This window comes from Suncus etruscus, chromosome 16 (assembly GCF_024139225.1).
Source record: "Suncus etruscus isolate mSunEtr1 chromosome 16, mSunEtr1.pri.cur, whole genome shotgun sequence".
Lineage (NCBI taxonomy): Eukaryota > Metazoa > Chordata > Mammalia > Eulipotyphla > Soricidae > Suncus > Suncus etruscus.
Window position 1 is genome coordinate 76,691,999 of NC_064863.1, and position 18,520 is coordinate 76,710,518.

Sequence of the window (18,520 nt, forward strand, 5' to 3'; positions counted from 1 at the left end):
CCAAGAGTCAGCCCTGAACCTCATCTCATGTGCCCCAAAAACCTAGCAAAAAAGAAAAATCAAACAATAAAAACAAACAAACAAAAAGAATTGGCTATTTGAGTATTATTTGAGTTCTAAAGAAACTCTTTTTTCGCTTCCTCTTTCTCCATTTACACACATCTATAGATGTATATATAGTAATACATAGACTTAATATAGCTATAGGTAGGGGCCGAAGCACTGGCGCAAGTGGTAGGGTATTTGCCTTGCATGCAGTTGACCTAGGACAGACCTTGGTTTCATCCTCCGGCATCCCATATGGCCCCCCCAAGCCAGGAGCGATTTCTGAGCACATAGCCAGAAGTAACACCTCAGTGACACCGGGTGTGGCCCCAAAACCAATATATATACTAGTAATTCATTAATATACATAGTCTTAAATACTAAATATCCAATACACACTTAAATGTATTTAAATATATTTTAATTGAAGTATATTGATTTAAACTGCACTGAATAGTGAAGTTAGTCATTTATAATTTGGGGGCTAGAAAATAACACAAGAAAGTAAAAATAGGGATAGAGCTATAGTTACTCAACTATAGGACTCTTGCCTTGAGTGCAACTGAACTGAGTTCAATCCTGAGAACCACTTAGGGTCCCCCAACTGGGGTTCTGCCAGAAATTATTCTATAATGCAAATGCAGGAATAAACCCTGAGCACCACTAGGTATGGCCCCAAAACAAAAACAAACAGAAAAACAAAGAATATAAAAGCAAATTGGGTTCACTTTGTAGAGATGATCCCAAACTGCTTCCTTTTTTAAACTGAATCATACAGAGATAGGAAACTGCAGCTTAGAATGAGAATATATCCAATAGCAGAAGTTGCTTACTGTTATGATAATCACCATTATTGTCACTGACATTTTTGAGGAGAGGAAGAAATACTGATGGAATTTGGTCATAGTGAAAAAATAATTTCTTTATGTAATGTTATCCTCGGTATGTACAGGAAACTTTAGTACTTGTTTGTTGAAAGTTCCATTCAAACTTCCTCTCTGGGGTTGGGGAGAGTCTCAAAGGGCTGGAGTGCAATATTTATGTCCTGGCACCTCAAGGTTCTATAAGAACAGGGGTGGCACTAAAGGTCTGAGCATAGTCTCACCAAGCCTGGACTTCCACACTGAGTATCACTGGGAGAGAATGTTTTTTCTCTCTTTTTCTATTTAGTTTTTGGGTCATGCCTGGGAAAGTTCAGGGGTCACACCTGGCTCTGTATTCAGGAATTATTTTTGGTGGCACTAGTCTGGCCAGTTCAGGGACTAAACCTGGGCCAGGTAAATGCAAGGAAATGCCTTACCCACTGTGCTATATCTTCAGCCCTGTGAATGATTACAAAAAAATCAACTTATGGCTTTTATGAATTTGTTCCCTAGCACTACACATGGTCCTCCAAGCTCAAGAGAAGTGTCTACTGAGTGCAGAGTCTGGAGTAAAGCCCTAAGGACTGCCATGTGTGACCAAAAACAAAACACAGAAATTAACTTACCCAGAAATGTGCAAGAACATTAACTTCAAAAGTCTTTTCAATTTGAGGTTCTTGTGTAGCAAAAAAATCCGAGGGGTAGACAACACCAGCATTATTTACCAAGATACTAACATCTCCAACTTCTTCTTTCACCTTTAAAAATGAAATTATTTTTTATAAAGTCTGCTTACAAAGACTACTTAATAAATACGAGTTTTTCTAGCATATGGGGGGGAAGGGAATTCTGCAATTTTTGTGACAACACAGGAGAAAAACACTTTTTAACTTGTGTATTGCTTTGCCTGTGAGGCTACCAGTCAGAACTTTTCTTCTGCAATGTAGTCTCTTATTTTTTTAATTATAATATCTTTATTTAAAATACCGTGATTACAAACATGACTGTCGTTGGGTTTCAATCACAAAAAGAACATCCCCCTTCACCAGTACAACATTTCCACCACCAATGAGTGTAGTCTCTTGACTTTGTTCTATTGATTACAGCCAGGAGGTATTTGGCCAACAAAAACATAGCCAGCAACAAATAGGCATTTATTTTAAAAATATGATTTAAAAATTGTTTTTAAAAAGAGTTAGCTTCGGGGCTGGAGCGGTGGAGCTAGAGGTAAGGCGTCTCTGCCTTGCAAGCGCTAGCTTAGGACTGACTGTGGTTTGATCCCCCGGCATCCCATGTGATTCCCCACAAAGCCAGGAGCGATTTCTGAGTGCATAGCCAGAAGTAACCCCGGAGCGTCAACGGGTGTGGCCCCCCCCCAAAGAGTTAGCTTCATTGGCAAATGTAAGGACTGTAATTGGGAACAATGAAAAACCAATCACATTATTAAGTTGACCACAAGCATTATTTTTGTGTTCACTCAACTATCACCAACTTTATTGATTACCACTGATGTCCACAGGGTGGCAGTAGTCTTAGGAGTATTCTTAACAAGAATACTTGAAAACTTAGGGTTCTTTTAAGTTTTGGGGTAAAAACAGTAACTACATCTTATTATCTATTCTTTAAAATAAAACTTAGCTTCTACTCATAGAACTAAAATTATTTAGGTAGTGCTTGGGATGTGTAGAGGAGAGTAAGAGGGAATAAGTCAACAGAATAAGTAAACAGTTTTATCTGGACTTTACACTTTAGAAGATGTCACTATTTCATCATATTTAATTTTCATAAGAGCTGAGCAAATATTTTCTCATTCTCTCTCTCTTTTCTACTCTCTCCTCAGAAGTTCCAAATAAAACAAAGGAAAGAAAGGGAGTTGAGGGCCCTGTGAGATAGCACAGCGGCGTTTGCCTTGCAAGTAGCCAATCCAGAACCTAAGGTGGTTGGTTCAAATCCCAGTGTCCCATATGGTCCCCCGTGCCTGCTAGGAGCTATTTCTGAGCAGGCAGCTAGGAGTAACCCCTGAGCACCGCTGGGTGTGACCCAAAAACCAAAAAAAAAAAAAAAAAAAAAAAAAGGGAGTTGAGTAAAAAAAAAAAAACTCCGAGTAAGCCCAATTTAAAAATGAGATAGATGAATCACAGATGTCCCCACCTAGGACATGCGTAACTAATGATCCCATAGCGCTGAAATGGCTCATATCTGAGTCAAATAAAAGATTTAGACTCTGAACAAAAAGGAAGTTGGGGCAAAGGCCCCTCAACTCCTGTGTCGAACGTTGGTGCAGCTAAGTTTGAAGAGCATCAAGGCATAGGACGTGATTAAAATTCAACTATATGGCCCTTAATCAATGAATTTGTACATAAATTCACATAGACACTGATCAGAATAAGGACCTAAGTTATAGAGAAAAACTTGGCAATCTGTGATATTGAGTAATGAGAAGTGCCATAAAAGGAAAGAGACAGAGGAGGAAGAGAAAAATGTGAAATAACAGGGGAGAGAGGCCAAGAGGACTCAGGTGAATTAATGGTGTTAAGGAAGGACAGAACTAAATATCTAAATACAGAGTCAAAAACATTGAAATCACAAGACTTTAAGAATCAAACTTAAAAAGGTGCCTGTTATGACAGCAGGCTGGGAGGGGGGAAATACAGGATGCACATTTGGAACGTTGTTGAAGGGTGATCGACACTGGTGGTAGGATTGGTCCTGGAACACTGGATGCCTAAAACTCAATAACTCTGCAAATCAAGCTTTAATTAAAAATTAAAAAATATAAATTATTCTTTTATATGGCCCCCAATTTTCTTCAGACATTCCTGGTCATCCTTCATTCTTAGAAATGAAAACAAGCTGCAAGGTCAACTGTTTCAGTGACATATGCATGTCCTGATAGAAAAAAGTAGCTGCATCTAAGTCTCTGATAGTTGAGCTGGGAAGCTGACTCAAAGGATTGGAGCCTGAGGAGCCCCAGGTTCAACCCAAGCACTACAAAAATACTTTATTTTATTTTATTATTTTTGTTCATATGTAGTTTTTTTTTCCTACTGCAAAGTTGAGTTACAGTCATACACTGTACAACCTTCACCCAAGGATCAAGTGGGGTGTGACATCCAAAAACTGATTGTCTATGAAGCTCACCACAAAGAGTTAGAGAAATAATTATGTTAACAACTATCATGACAACGTTAATGAATGAGAGAAGTAGCTAACTGGGTAAGTACTCATCTGTGTGAGGGACAACCTTGTGCACAAGGTGTCGGCTGTTAACTGCAGCACCATCATGGCCATAGGCGTAATTCTGACAGTTCTAAGAAAGCCAGCTCCCAGAGGGAAACCCTGGGGAACCTGGGTGATTTAGCTCAGGTCTCATCCAGAACAGAGTATCTGTCTGAAACAACAGGCTAAGTGTTAAATTATTCCCTAGATCTAACTCTCCAAACAGAGGGGTTCTCAATTCTAGCTAAAGAGCATCATGGTATGGTCAGAGTCAAAATGACCCTGGGGTGAGGCCCAGGAATACGTATTTTAAAGACTTTCCCATGGTCCTTCTACTGTCCTATCCTTAAATCATTTAGTTCACAAGTACATGAGCAAAAATGAAGGGAAACCTCTTATAAAGGTGTCTCCCAGTGGTCTAGATAAGAGCATGCATCTGTGTACAAATAAAAGCCTGACCAGCGGGACTATCCAAGCTTGCCAACCCAGCACTCAGTCAATTGCTTCCAAACTGCAGTGTCCTCCAAGGTTTTGTCTTTAGATTGAGTGAGCAAGAAATGTGCTGATTCCTGGGCCTAGCTCTTCTCTACTAAAAAACAAGCACTGCCACTAAAAAACTCTTGGAGTGGAGGCCCAAATGCTCCGTTTCTAGTTCCTAGTTCTGGGCCTGCCATAAAAAAGCTACCCATGCAGCCACCCCCTCATGCTAACCACAAACTTTTGGGAAGGATGCACCACAAATAGGCTGACTGGAGACAAAGATCGATGTTTACCTTCTTGGCCGAGCTGTAGATGTCTTCTCGTTTGCTGCAGTCCACCACAAAGGTATGGACACTGGAACCAAGCTCCCGGCACTTAGCTGCGGTCTCCTCAACTCCATGCTGGGAACAGCAGCCAAAGGAGAGAAGACAAGACAGAGGAAAGTGGAGTTGGAATTTGAACTTCACTGTGCAATGAGGTCCTGAAACCATATTTTGGTTCCAGGCATGCTCTGCTTTCAGTACTTTAACTAGTTTCTTTGATTTGCTACTGAATTAATTATGTATTTATTTTTATTACAGTTTAAGTAACATGGCTACAATAATGTGAACATTTATTATACGTATGGGGTTGGGGATGGCTACATTTGCTAGTGCTTAGGTATCATTTCTGGTGGGTTTTTGGAAACCATATGCAGTGCTGGGGATCGAACTAGAATTGCATGTAAGGCAAGTACCTTATCTACTGTACTATGTTTCTGGACCTATAGTTTTCATGTAAGGTGACTGTACTCCCACCACCAAAAAGCCCCAAACTTTCCTCCACTGTCCTTATGTTACCACCAATTCAACTATTCTCTCTCCACCATAATTCCTTGGTAAACTCAGATTTGCAACTAGTGGCCAAGAGCTATTTTTTGTTTTGTTTTGTTTTTGGGTCACACTCGGCGGCACTCTGGGGTTAGTCCTGGCTCTGTGCTCAGAAATTACTCTTGACAGGCAATGGGAGACTATATGGGATGATGGGATTTGAACCACCATCTGTCCTGAATTGGCCACGTGCAAGGCAAAAGCCTAACCACTGTGCTATCTCTCCAGCCCCTGAAACAAGCTTTTAAAGAGAAGACAAATCTCTTAAAATACTAGTTTCACATTCATGAATTATATTCCTTGTGATAGATGAATGTGGGTATAAAACAAATCAAGTTTCAGGCCCGGAAAGAGCACAGTGGCGTTTGCCTTGCAAGCAGCCGATCCAGGACCAAAGGTGGTTGGTTCGAATCCCGGTGTCCCATATGGTCCCCTGTGCCTGCCAGGAGCTATTTCTGAGCAGACAGCCAGGAGTAACCCCTGAGCACTGCCGGGTGTGGCCCCAAACCCAAAACAAAAACAAAAACAAATCAAGTTTCAAAAAGCTTTCTGGGGCCAGAGCTTTAACACAGCAGAAAAGGCATTTACCTTGAATGTGCCCAATCCAGGTTTGATCCCTGGCATTCCACATGATCCCCTTAGCCTGCCAGGAGTGATTCCTGAGTGCAAATCTAGGAGTTATGCCTGTGCACAGCCAGGTATGGCCCCCAAACAAAAACAACAGAAAAGCTTTCTGTGATTTTTTTCCCCTGCCATTGAAAAAGGATTCATAGACATCAATTTTCTGGCTAAATATATATATATATGTATATATAATTATTTATATATTTATTAAGCTTTTATATTAAAGATATGCTTATATATATTCACTACTTTATTCACTCATCCCCACAATATTATTGACAGGTAGGATCTATTCACAATGCTTCCAGTTTTGTAGACACGAATTTGAAAGAAAGAGTTCTCTCCCCAGGGAACTGACTATGTAGGAGAAAGATACTTCAAGTATGATATCTAGGGTAAACCTCATGAAATTGCTTTTGCTTTGAAGTACAAGGTTGACTTTGCCAGAATACCGGTTAAGTACAGTAGTAGAGCTATGAATACAGAATTATGAAGTCAGGTGTATAATGCAAATCATTCAAAGAAATGCCTGAATTGTTATTTTTTGGGGGGAGTGATAGAGGAGGGTAGGTCACATCCACTGTTCAGGGCTTAGTTTTGGCTCTGCATTCAGGGATCATACCTGGAGGGGGTTGGGGACCATATTGGAGTCCTGGGGATTGAACCTGGATCAGCCATGTGCAAGGATAATGCCTACCTACTCTATTATTTCTCCATTCTCTCCAGTCCCTGAATTGGATCTTAAGTGTGAATAGAACAGGAGATAAAAGGGGAAGGGCATCCCAGATAGAGAGTCAGAAGTTGGCTGACTAAATTCAGAGCAGGCAGGAATTTGAATTAGAGGGCATTATACCTATACACTAAGCTAACAGGAAATGGGAGATTACTGATAAAAAAAACTATAGTTTCATTTGTGTTATACATGGATTCTTTATTTTTTGGTTTTTCGGGCCACACCCATTTGATGCTCAGGGGTTACTCCTGGCTAAGTACTCAGAAATTGCTCCTGGCTTGGGGGGGACCATATGGGACGCCGGGGGATCGGGATCGAACCGCGGTCCTTCCTTGGCTAGCGCTTGCAAGGCATACACCTTACCTCTAGCACCACCTCGCCGGCCTCGATTCTTTCTTTCTTTTTTTTTTTTTAATAATTTTTATTTTGATTATTCTTGCAAAGGTCTAAGAATTGACAGTGGAGGAAGACAGAAAAATAAGGCTTGAACTGTGACACAGAGGTGATGGTCTTATATGCAGCCTGGGTTCAATCACCACATAAAATTCCCCCAAGTTCCACACCCAGAATAATCCCTGAGTGTTGTGATTCAGGCAGTGATTAAAGATCAGATTACAGAGCCAGGAATAAGTCCTGAGTACTGCAAGATATGGTCCTAAAAACAAAAACTATAATGTAGAGTTTTTATTTTATTTTATCTTTTGGTTTCTGGGCCACACCCGGTGATGCTTAGGGGTTACTCCTGGCTATGTGCTCAGAAATTGCTCCTGGCATGGGGACTATATGGGACGCCAGGGATTGAACCCAGGTTCATCCTGGGTCAGCTGTGTGCAAGGCAAACGCCCTACCGCTGTGCTACCACTTTGGCCTGAGTTTTTATTTTATTTATTAAATTATTTGAGACATACACCTAGAGGTGCTCAGGGTATCATTCAGTGCTAGTATAGTATGTACTCTGGTCCTTTGAATTCTTTTTCTGGCACTTTGTTTTAATAGGGAATGCTACATCAATTTGCTTCCTGCATGCAGAACATTAACCTATACTTTCAATTTAAGGATATGTGCAAGAAAATTCTTTAAATGTCTATGAGAGACAAGATCAGCAGGAGTTGGTGATTGGAAGAAAGGAGAATGAACACAAGCTAACATTCAGGTTTTTAGTTTGGGGAACTGGAAACCTGGTAGTGAAAAATATTAGATGAAGAGTCCAAGGAGACAAAGGATAATAAGCACAATCTAGGTCAGTGATTCAGGATTGAACCACAGGGTTCTGGTTTTGTGTGTGTGTGTGTGTGTGTGTGTGTGTGTGTGTGTGTGTCTATATTGACTTTTTTGTTAGCTTACTTTTGAAATTAGAAATTTATAATTTTATTAATTTTTATTTATTTATTTTATTAATTACCAACCCTTTGCTGTTATTGTTGTTGTAATGACCAAATTTTGTAGCTTTTGATTTTAAGAGAATATCCCCCAAAAGATATGCTGGATTGCAGTCTAATCTGTGAGTTTTTTTTTTTGTTTTGTTTTGTTTTTTTTTTTTTTGGTTTTTGGGCCACACCTGGCAGTGCTCAGGGGTTACTCCTGGCTGTCTGCTCAGAAATAGCTCCTGGCAGGCACGGGGGACCATATGGGACACCGGGATTTGAACCAACCACCTTTGGTCCTGGATCGGCTGCTTGCAAGGCAAACGCCACTGTGCTATCTCTCTGGGCCCTAATCTGTGAGTTTTGTAGGCCTAGAAATGATTGTCAGTCAATGCACATGTAGACAAAGCACATGTACTTATAAGAAAAGAAAACTTACTGTATGGACCCACCAAGAGAATGGTACAACAGAACTAGTGTGCAAATTCACTAGCAAACAGCAATTACTTCTGGAAAAAGAAGCAACTATAGGAAGAACTGGCAGTGTGTAGACTGACCTTTCGTTGCAGTGAAAGGAAACAGAACTTTTTCTTTTACTGAAATCTTTTACCCAAACGGTACACTACTCTGATGAAGAGTCCTTACTCCACTGATTTATCAAAATGCTGTAAATGATCCTATATACCTTTTCAGACCTAATAGAGCACTTTCTTTCAATGTGATACAACACATTCTTTGCATGCAGGAGACCTGGGTTCAATCTCGAGGATCAAATGTGCTCCCCTAAGGGAGTGAGACCTAAGTACCAAGTTCGTTTGAGCTCCTGAGCAATGCTGGATGTGGCCTATTTCTCCCTCTTCCCAAACAGTGGTATTGGGTGGGAAAATAACTTAGTACTCTAAAAAACAAAAAACATTAACACAACTGTAGAGATGCTAACTTCAATTATAAAAAATTTTTAAATGTATTTATTAACTTCATACACATTCTCATATTCATACGTACCTTGCCATCCACAGAATCATGCTCACTTACACACATTTACACATATACACTCATACGCACACACATACACTTTCATATACTGAGCTATCCTTTAGTTATCATAGAGGATTGATCCCGGAACCCCTCACAGACACTAAAATTGGCAGACGCTTAAGTCTTTTACATAAAAAAATGACAGTGTTTGCTATTTAGTCTACACACATTTTCTTGCATACTTTACATCAGCTCTAGATCACTAAGAATACTGAACACAATATAAGCACATAACAGTTTTACAGTACTGGTCAGGGAGACAGGATCATACAAAAAGTCTTTACATGTTTGGTCTAGATCAACTGTGATAGGCCTAAGTCTCTGGCTTCTGTATTTGATGCAGGTTGTTCAGTTTCTGAATCCAGCAACACACAGACCAACTGTATACTGAAGAAAAACCTCAAATCTGATAAATGATAAACACAAATGAGTAACAAAGATAGTAAGTGAAATAGATTTAGAAACAGAAAGTCGAACTGATGGCCAGGAATGGAGGAAAAAGAAATGGGAAGTTGTAATCTAACAGACATAAAGTTTCAACATGGGAAGATGAAGTAATCTATTGAAAGCATTGTGACTTCAAACTGCTGTCCTTCTCTCTAGATCAGTTCTGTCCCACAGATATACAATGTACATGTAATTACAGGTTTTCTTTGGCCACATTAAAAATATACTATAACTTACAGTATATTTCATTTATTTTGATGTGTCCAAAGTATTATTTCAGTATGCAAGACCTATACAAGTATTAGTGAGAACATCTGAGTACTTCTACCTACAACACATTGCAATCCAGAAGAGTCACATAGCAACTGCTGAACGAAGTTACAAGTGACCAAATGGATGGGACAGTGTAGAGCTAGATCTTTCTTCACTTCTTTCCTGCCAATCATCTGAACCAGGGTCTCTGCATCTGCTGTCTGCAGAGATAAGTACAGGTCTTCTTGCATCCTCCATATCCTCTGGGTGGACTCCATCATCTTCATCTCAGGGAGGTGAGTAAAAGATCAATATCTCCAGGATCCGGATCTCCAATATCTCTATCTGATCCCTCCCCCCCCACACCTATTGCAGGTCATGTTGCTCTTTTTGGTATCACTATCAACGATTACACTTCTTAATTATTTATAATATTTATATATAAATATGTAAATGTATATGTTATATTGTATATAATACATAATAATATAATATAAATAATATATTCATATATAATATCGAATATACTATCTAATATTATATATTGTAATATTTCTGATAGTGACAATTCATGCTATAAATTTTATATCAGCCCAGGGTCAGGATTTTTTTTGTTTGTTTGTTTTGTTTTTTTGGGTCACACCCAGCAGCGCTTAGGGGTTCCTCCTGGCTCTATGCCCAGAAATCACTCCTGGCAGGCTCGGGGGACCATATGGCATGCCGGGATTCGAACTGCCGTCCTTCTGCATGCAAAGCAAATGCCCTATCCTCCATACTATCTCTCCAGCCCCAGGATCAGGGTTTGATTCTGTTTGTTTTGGGATCATATCTGGCAGGGTTCAGAGCTTACTGCTAGCTCTCTGTTCAAGGGTCACTCCTGGTGGTCAGGGACCAAAGTTTGGTGCTTGACCGGCATGCCAGTGACCCCCTAAGCAGCAAGAGGAATAATCCTTGAGGACAGAGCTGGGGACAGCACCAGAGCAATGCTGGATGTGGCTCATAATGCCCCTTCCAAATAAAACAAGAAAATTTCACAATCACTCAGAAGTACATATTTGATGTGTGTCTTGTTTATTGTCCTTTTTGGTTTATTCTTTGTATGTCTTTTCCTGCTCTATAACTTCTGCTCTGCCTTATAACAATACCTGGTCTATAGGAGTGCTCAATAAATATCCGTAGAATATTTAGACCAGAGAAAATGGTGTATAAACTAGCAACAGGCACTGGGCTACTCTGCACATTTCAAATTTTAGCTTATGCTTCACTTTGTGAAGAAATATAAACTAGGCATAAAGTTAGATACTAACAATGATAGATGATATACTGAACACTTTTTTTGTTTTGTTTTGCTTTGGTTTTGGTTTTCAGACTACACCTGGTAATGCGTAGGAAGCACTCTCAGTGGATAGGGGACTCTCTGAGCTGCAAGGGATTGAACCCAGGATGGCTGTGTACACATTAAACGTCCTACCAGTTGGGCTGTTCCCTTGATCCAGGTGTGTTAAATGCGTTGTGTGCTTTATTTGGTATATTTTCCCCATTCCTCTGGGGCTAGTTTATTTTCTTTTTCTTTTTAGTTACTCCTGGCTCTGCGCTCAGAAATAGCTCCTGATAGGCTCAGGGGACAAACACCCTACCGCTGTGCTCTCTCTCCAACCCCATATTCTTTTATTTTTCTTTAAGAAAAGAAGGAACTTAAAACTTGAGGAAGTCACCCACGAAGCTGAAAAAGGAGGGGATGCCATGAAAAAGAGCCCCGAACCATCCATCCTGCTGGCTGAGCACAGCCTCTGTCTTTCACTGGGCTGCTGTTAATTAAGCATTTCTTTTCCCATTTGGACCAAGTAGGCACACTTATTCCTGTTTGCTCCCAAGGCTTTAGTAGCAAGCAAGGAATTCAAAGCAAGTATTTGGTTGATTGCTAAATCAATCATCCATTCAACATTATCTCCAATCTAACATCACATGCCCTGAGCTTTATTTGGCTCCTTTGGGTGTTGACTGATCTCCCTGGGGGTGGGATTCAGTCCCTGGGTGTCTTTCAGGAGCTTCCTCTGCCTGAACAAATGGAAGGTCAGCAAAGCTGCCTCTTTTGTTTAAACTTATACCTATTTTGGTAAAACCACAGACTCTGTGATCACTTAAGGGAGCAAAATAATGTCCTAGGTTGGGTATGATTTTTAAAAGTCACTTATCTCAGTAACTGTGAGTAGGATTTGTTTTGTTTTGTTTTTGGGTCACACCCAGCAACGCTCAGTGGTTCCTCCTGGCTCCAAGCTCAGAAATTACTCCTGGCAGGCTCGGGGGAACCATATGGGATGCCGGGATTCGAACCACTGCCCTTCTGCATGCAAGGCAAACAAACACCTTACCTCCATGCTATCTCTCCGGCCCTAGGATTTTTTTTCTTAATAGCCACTGCTCTCAATATATAAGCAGAAACTAACTATTATGTTTTCTTTATGACTATGATAGCAAGTCGGGGAAGCCAGGTGCAGGAGGACAACACAGCTGTTTTTCTTTTTTTGTTTGTTTGTTTGTTTGTTTTTTTGGTTTTTGGGCCACACCCGGCGATGCTCAGGGGTTACTCCTGGCTGTGTGCTCAGAAATAGCTCCTGGCAGGCACGGGGGCCATATGGGACACCGGGACTCGAACCAACCACCTTTGGTCCTGGATCGGCTGCTTGCAAGGCAAACACCGCTGTGCTATCTCTCCGGGCCCACACAGCTGTTTTTCAAGACAAGAGTGAACATTTCTATGCAATGTCCAATGAGTGATGGACCATTGAAGCTGAGAAGTCTGCTTAAGTCCGGGTCTGATTAGCAGAAGATTATAAATACCTACTTTTTTGTTTCTTGCATCTCTCAAAGCGCATGCAAACGCAATACTCGAGCTAGTGATAGATTTGCTGCCATGCAGAAGAGGAGCTCACAGACGGACGAGGGATGGCAGGAGCCGAAAAGGAGCGGGTATACCGTTACCTTGTTGATGTCCCACAGAACCAGCTTGCTTCCGAGTTTGGCAAACTCATAGGCGGTCAGCCTGCCAATGCCATGCCCAGCGCCAGTAATCAAGGCGATCTCTCCGGCCACCGACTTTCTCTTCTTGGGAATGAGAAGCTTCAGGAGCGACTCCAGGTAGCAGAGGAGGAGAAAGGGGAATAGCAGGAAAGAGTAGAGGAAGAAAAGCATCGCGGCTGTGCTGCGGGGGGCACCGTAGCGGGCAGCCGAGTCCCCAGGCCCTCCGCGGAGCGCAGCGCCCAGCGGTGCAAGCTTGAAAAGCAGCGCAGGTGCGCGCGCAGAGCGCAGCCGACGCTCAGAACCTCTGGGTTTCCGCGGGCAGCGGAGGGCAGCGCCGCATCTGGCGCGCCGAGGGGAGGAGTCAGGGGAGGGAGGGCGGAGTCGTTATGGGAGTGGCCGGACAGCGCGTTCCCATTGGCTGGCGCTGCAATGGGGCGGAGCTTCGAGGGACAAGAGTCCGTCCCGCCCCGCCCAAGTCCCCAGCACTTCTGCAGGACCCGGGAGCGCTCTGGGGCAATGATCTCGCATTGGGTCGAGTTTGCTTGGTTTGCTTGGCACAAGGTCCGGCCAGGGTTCGGTCCTGGCCCCTTTGAGGGTTCCCGAAGCCCCACCGAAAGGGATCCGTGAGTGCACACCCGGATTTGTGACTCAAACCCCTAAAACCAAACAAAGCAACAGCAAAACCCGGAGATAGAATCGTCTTGCCTAAAAGTGTTTCCTTTGGAGTTTAGTTAGTAGTCTACGTATGTGAAGGTCTAATAGGTAACGGGTGATTTCAAAGAAAAGTCTGCTAAAGTGTGGTCACTGGAAAAGAAGATTCCACGCCTGTCTTTGCATTCAAAGGTCAATTACAATACATGAATATTTATTTTTTTTCAACTTGGTTGTTCACAGTGATTAAATCGGGGCTTTGGAATATCTGCCGAGAAGATAACTAATGATCATCGTTTTTTTTTAATTATTATCTTTATTTAAACACCGTGATTACAAACATGATTATAGTTGTATGATTACAGTCATGTAAAGAACACCCCCCTTCACCAGTGCAAGATTCCCACCACCAATTTCCTAGATCTCCCTCCTCCCCACCCACCCACACCTGTACTCAAGACAGGCTTTCTACTTCCCTCATTCATTCACATTGTTATGATAGTTTTCAGTGTAGTCATCTCTCCAACTGCACTCGTCACTCTATGTGATGAGCTTCATGTCATGAGCTGCACCTACCAGCCCTCATCTCTCTTGTCTCTGAGATACTGTTAAAATGTCTTTCATTTTTCTTAAAGCCCATAGATGAGTGAAACCATTCTGCGTCTTTCTCTCTTCCTCTGACTTACTTCACTCAGCATAATAGATTCCATGTACATCCATGTATAGGAAAATTTCATGACTTCATCTCTCCTGACGGTGGCATAGTATTCCATTGTGTATATGTACCACAGTTTCTTTAGCCACTCATCTGTTGAAGGGCATCTTGGTTGTTTCCAGAGTCTGGCTATTGTAAATAGCGCTGCAATGAATATAGGAGTAAGGAAGGGATTTTTGTATTGTATTTTTGTGTTCCTCGAGTATATTCCTAGGAGTGGTATAGCTGGATCGTATGGTAGCTCAATTTCCAGTTTGTGAAGGAATCTCCATATCACTTTCCATAAAGGTTGTACTAGACGGCATTCCCACCAGCAGTGAAAAAGAGTTCCTTTCTCTCCACATCCCCGCCAGCACTGCTTGTTTTCCTTTTTTGTGATGTGTGCCAATCTCAGTGGCGTGAGGTGGTACCTCATAGTAGTTTTGATTTGCATCTCCCTGACGATTAGTGATGTTGAGCATCTTTTCATGTGCCTTTTGGCCATTTGCCTTTCTTCTTTTTCAAAGTGTCTGTTCATTTCTTCTCCCCATTTTTTGATGGGGTTAGTTGTTTTTTTCTTGTATAGTTCTGTCAGTACCTTGTAAATTTTGGATATTAGCCCTTTATCTGATGAGTATTGGTTGAATAATTTCTCCCACGCAGTGGGTGGCCTTTGTATTCTGGGCACTATTTCCTTTGAGATGCAGAAGCTTCTCAGCTTAATATAGTCCCATCTGTTTATCTCTGCTTCCACTTGTGTGGAAAGTGCTGTCTCTCCTCCTTAAAGATGCCTTTAGTCTCAATGTCCTGGAGTGTTTCACCTACATGTTGTTTTATATACCTTATAGTTTCAGATCTGATATCAAGGTCTTTAATCCATTTGGATTTTACCTTTGTACATCGTGTTAGCTGGGGGTCTGAGTTCGCTTTTTTGCAAGTGGCTAACCAGTTGTGCCAACACCACTTGTTGAAGAGGCTTTCCTTGCTCCATTTAGGATTTCTTGCTCCTTTATCAAAAACTAGGTGGTTATATGTCTGAGAAACCTTCTCTGAGTACTCAAGCCTATTCCACTGATCTGAGGGTCTGTCTTTATTCCAATACCATGCTGTTTTTATAACTATTGCTTTGTAATACAGCTTAAAATTGGGGAAAGTAATGCCTCCCATATTCCTTTTCCCAAGGAGTGCTTTAGCTATTCTAGGTTGTTTATTGTTCCAGATGAATTTCAGAAGTATTTGATCCAATGATCATCTTTTATAGTAAGGAAGATTAAAAAATATTGAAGTTTGCAAATAGCTCCTACTTGCGTCCATTTGACCTTAGTAGCTCCACTTTGGTTACAGTTGATGGCTGGATAATGACAGGCCCTAAAAGTAGAACTCTGTGACACTCCTTACAATTTTGAATTCCAGCTGAATCTCTTTCTCAGCCTCCAAGTTTACAATACTGCAAATGTTTGTATAGTAGTTTCCAGTGTCTAGACCATTCCCCAACAGAGATGATCTAGCTTGATTTAAAATAAAAGAAAGAAAAGAAAAAACACCCAAAAAACTGGGATGGTGTAGTGAAGAAAAGTAATTACACTACTAGTTTATTAAAGCAGTAACTCTTTAGAGTGACTATTGAAAGTTCCCACAGGAAATAAAATTGTAACTCTGTGTGGCACCTGGTGTTTGTCAAACTTTTAACGTTTTAGAAAAAATACTGAGTGTTTGTGTGTCTGCATGCAAACTCAAGCTTCCATATAGCTGACCTCTATCTATGTGCTGACTCTTCAATTTTATATTTCATTCTACTAAAAAACTAGTTGTATTTACTAGTTGTGACACAGAATCTATTATGCTGAGTGAAATAAGTCAGAGAGAGAGAGAGAGAGAGAGAGAGAGAGAGAGAGAGAGAGAAACGCAGAATGGTCTCACTTATCTATGGGTTTTAAGAAAAATGAAAGATATTCTTGCAATAATAATTTTCAGACACAAAAGAGAAAAGAGCTGGAAGTTCCAGCTCACCTCAGGAAGCTCACCACAAAGAGTGATGAGTTTAGTTAGAGAAATAACTACATTTTAAACTGTCCTAATATTGAGAATGTACGAGGGAAATGGAGAGCCTGTTTAGAGTACAGGCGGGAGTCGGGTGGGGAGGAGGGAGATTTGGGACATTGGTGATGGGAAAGTTGCACTGGTGATGGGTGGTGTTCTTTACATTACTGAAACCCAAACACAATCATGTATGTAATCAAGGTGTTCAAATTAAAAAACAAATGTTGGTCCAAAAAAAAAATATTTCACCATGAAAAAAAGTCATTCATGATGGGTTTCAGGAATACAATGTTTTAACACCAGACCTTTTACCAGTAAGAACTGGGGGGTTTTTATTTGCTTGTTTTGATTTTATTTTGGTTTTGGGTCACGGCTGGCATGCTCAGGATTTATTCTTGGCTCTTTACTCAGGAATTAACTGCTGGTGGCGCTCAGAGGACCACATAGGATGCTAGGGATCAAACCTTGGTAGGCCGTGAGCATCATAAAATGGGGAAGAAGAAATGAACAGACACTTTCTTAAAAAAGAAATACTAATGGCCAAAAGGCACATGAAAAAAAAATGGTCCACATCCTTAAATCATCAGGGAAATAAAAATTAAAACAACTATGAGGTACTATCTCATGCCACAGAGACTGGCACACGTCCCAAAGAATAAGAAAAGTCAATCAGTCAATGCTGGTGGGTCTGTAAAGAGAAAGGAACTCTCATTCGCTGCTGGTGGGAATGCTGTCTAATCCAGCCTTTATAAAACTGGATTAGTTTTGACTCACTAAGTTGAACAGGTTCTAATGACCTATAAAGTAGCCAGGTTAGGGCAGACATTGCTAAATTTAACTTATCCAAACAAATTCCATGAATTGTGTAATTGTCATATAACTAGTACTCTTCAGGATTGGTGTGAATTATATAAGGCTCACTGGAACTCTCTGTGAATTATCATTCATACTAATATAATTATATGTGAAGACTTTTCTGAGTAATTATTAGTTTTTGATTTGGAAAGTTTAAATGTTTTATTTATGGGGTAGAGTATCTCATTTCATGATGCCTTCCTAGTGGTTCTAATATCAAGTTTAAAAAGGTAAGGATTTTTCTTGTGGTTATTATTTGGTGATTTTTGCTGTTGTTGTTGTTGTTGCTGCTGGGTGCTTTTTCTTTATTTGATAGTTGTTTTTTTTTTTTAATTCTTAGAACGTTTCACGAATTTGTGTGTCATTCTTGTTTAGGGGCCATGCTAATCTTCTCTGTATCATTCCAATTTTAGTATATGTGCTGCCGAAGCAAGCACTATTGTTTTTTTATTGTTGTTTTTACTGTTGTTTGTTGGGTTTTTATTTGTTATGTTTTTTTTTTTTGTCTTCTTCCATCAGAACCACACAACTTGAATCATATTGTTCTGTCTCATGAATTGAGGGGGTAAATAAAAATGAATGGTACCAGAACCAAACAGCCGTATAAGCATTGAATGGAAATAAAAATGATCAGATTTAAACACCAAACCCAATGTCAACAACAACACAATCGATATCCTATCTACAACAAGCTATACACAGAGGAGAACAGTTATATTAGCAAAGGAGGGAGATATGGAGCACATGCTGGAAAAAGAAGGTGGAGGGAGGACAACCCTGGTGGTGGGAATGGCCCATATTCATTGTCACTATGTACCTTAAATATTACTGTGAAAGATTTGTTACTCACTTTTGATCACAATAAAAATTATTAAAAAAAAAAAGGTAAGGATTTGGGGCCAGAGATAATACATTAAACAGGGCACTTACTTTGGTCATGGTCAGCAGGTTTGACCTTCAGCTTCCAAATGGTCCCTGAGTAATTTCTGAATGCAGAGCCAGAAGTAATGTCTGAGCATGCACGGTATGGCCCAATCCCCCATCCTCATCCCCCCCAAAAATGTAAGAAGACATTGTTCTGCAATGAGCAATTATTCTTGTAGGGCATAAAGCTTAATCTTCTCATACATACATACACACTTCACTTCATCTTTTCAATAACCCTAAGCAATAGATTGAATTGAGATATCATAAAGAGGAATAAAGGAAGGATTAAGAGATTTGAAGGACTAAGACATCTGTTGAGGTCATAGAATAAAAGGTAGAGCTGAACTTAAATATAGGCAATTAACACTATGCTTGAGTGCTTCCTTAGTGGAGAGAAG

At 40.7% G+C, this 18,520-nt stretch overlaps 1 protein-coding gene and 1 non-coding gene across 2 annotated transcripts in view; both read right to left on the bottom strand.

Moving 5' to 3' along the window:
* Positions 1-13,273, bottom strand: part of HSD17B11 (hydroxysteroid 17-beta dehydrogenase 11) — a 24,173-nt gene extending 10,900 nt beyond the window's left edge. Inside the window, exons 1-3 of the mRNA XM_049789774.1 lie at positions 12,917-13,273; positions 4,901-5,008; positions 1,535-1,666 (exon numbers count right to left, since the gene is read on the bottom strand). Coding sequence (XP_049645731.1) covers positions 1,535-1,666; positions 4,901-5,008; positions 12,917-13,126 — 450 coding nt within the window. The 5' untranslated portion in view covers positions 13,127-13,273. The remainder of the gene's footprint in view (positions 1-1,534; positions 1,667-4,900; positions 5,009-12,916) is intronic.
* A 4,252-nt stretch (positions 13,274-17,525) lies between these two features.
* On the bottom strand, positions 17,526-17,632 carry LOC126033067 (U6 spliceosomal RNA). Its single transcript, XR_007504224.1, has one exon. It is a non-coding gene; the product is annotated as a U6 spliceosomal RNA (small nuclear RNA).
* Between the last annotated feature and the right edge of the window lie 888 nt (positions 17,633-18,520).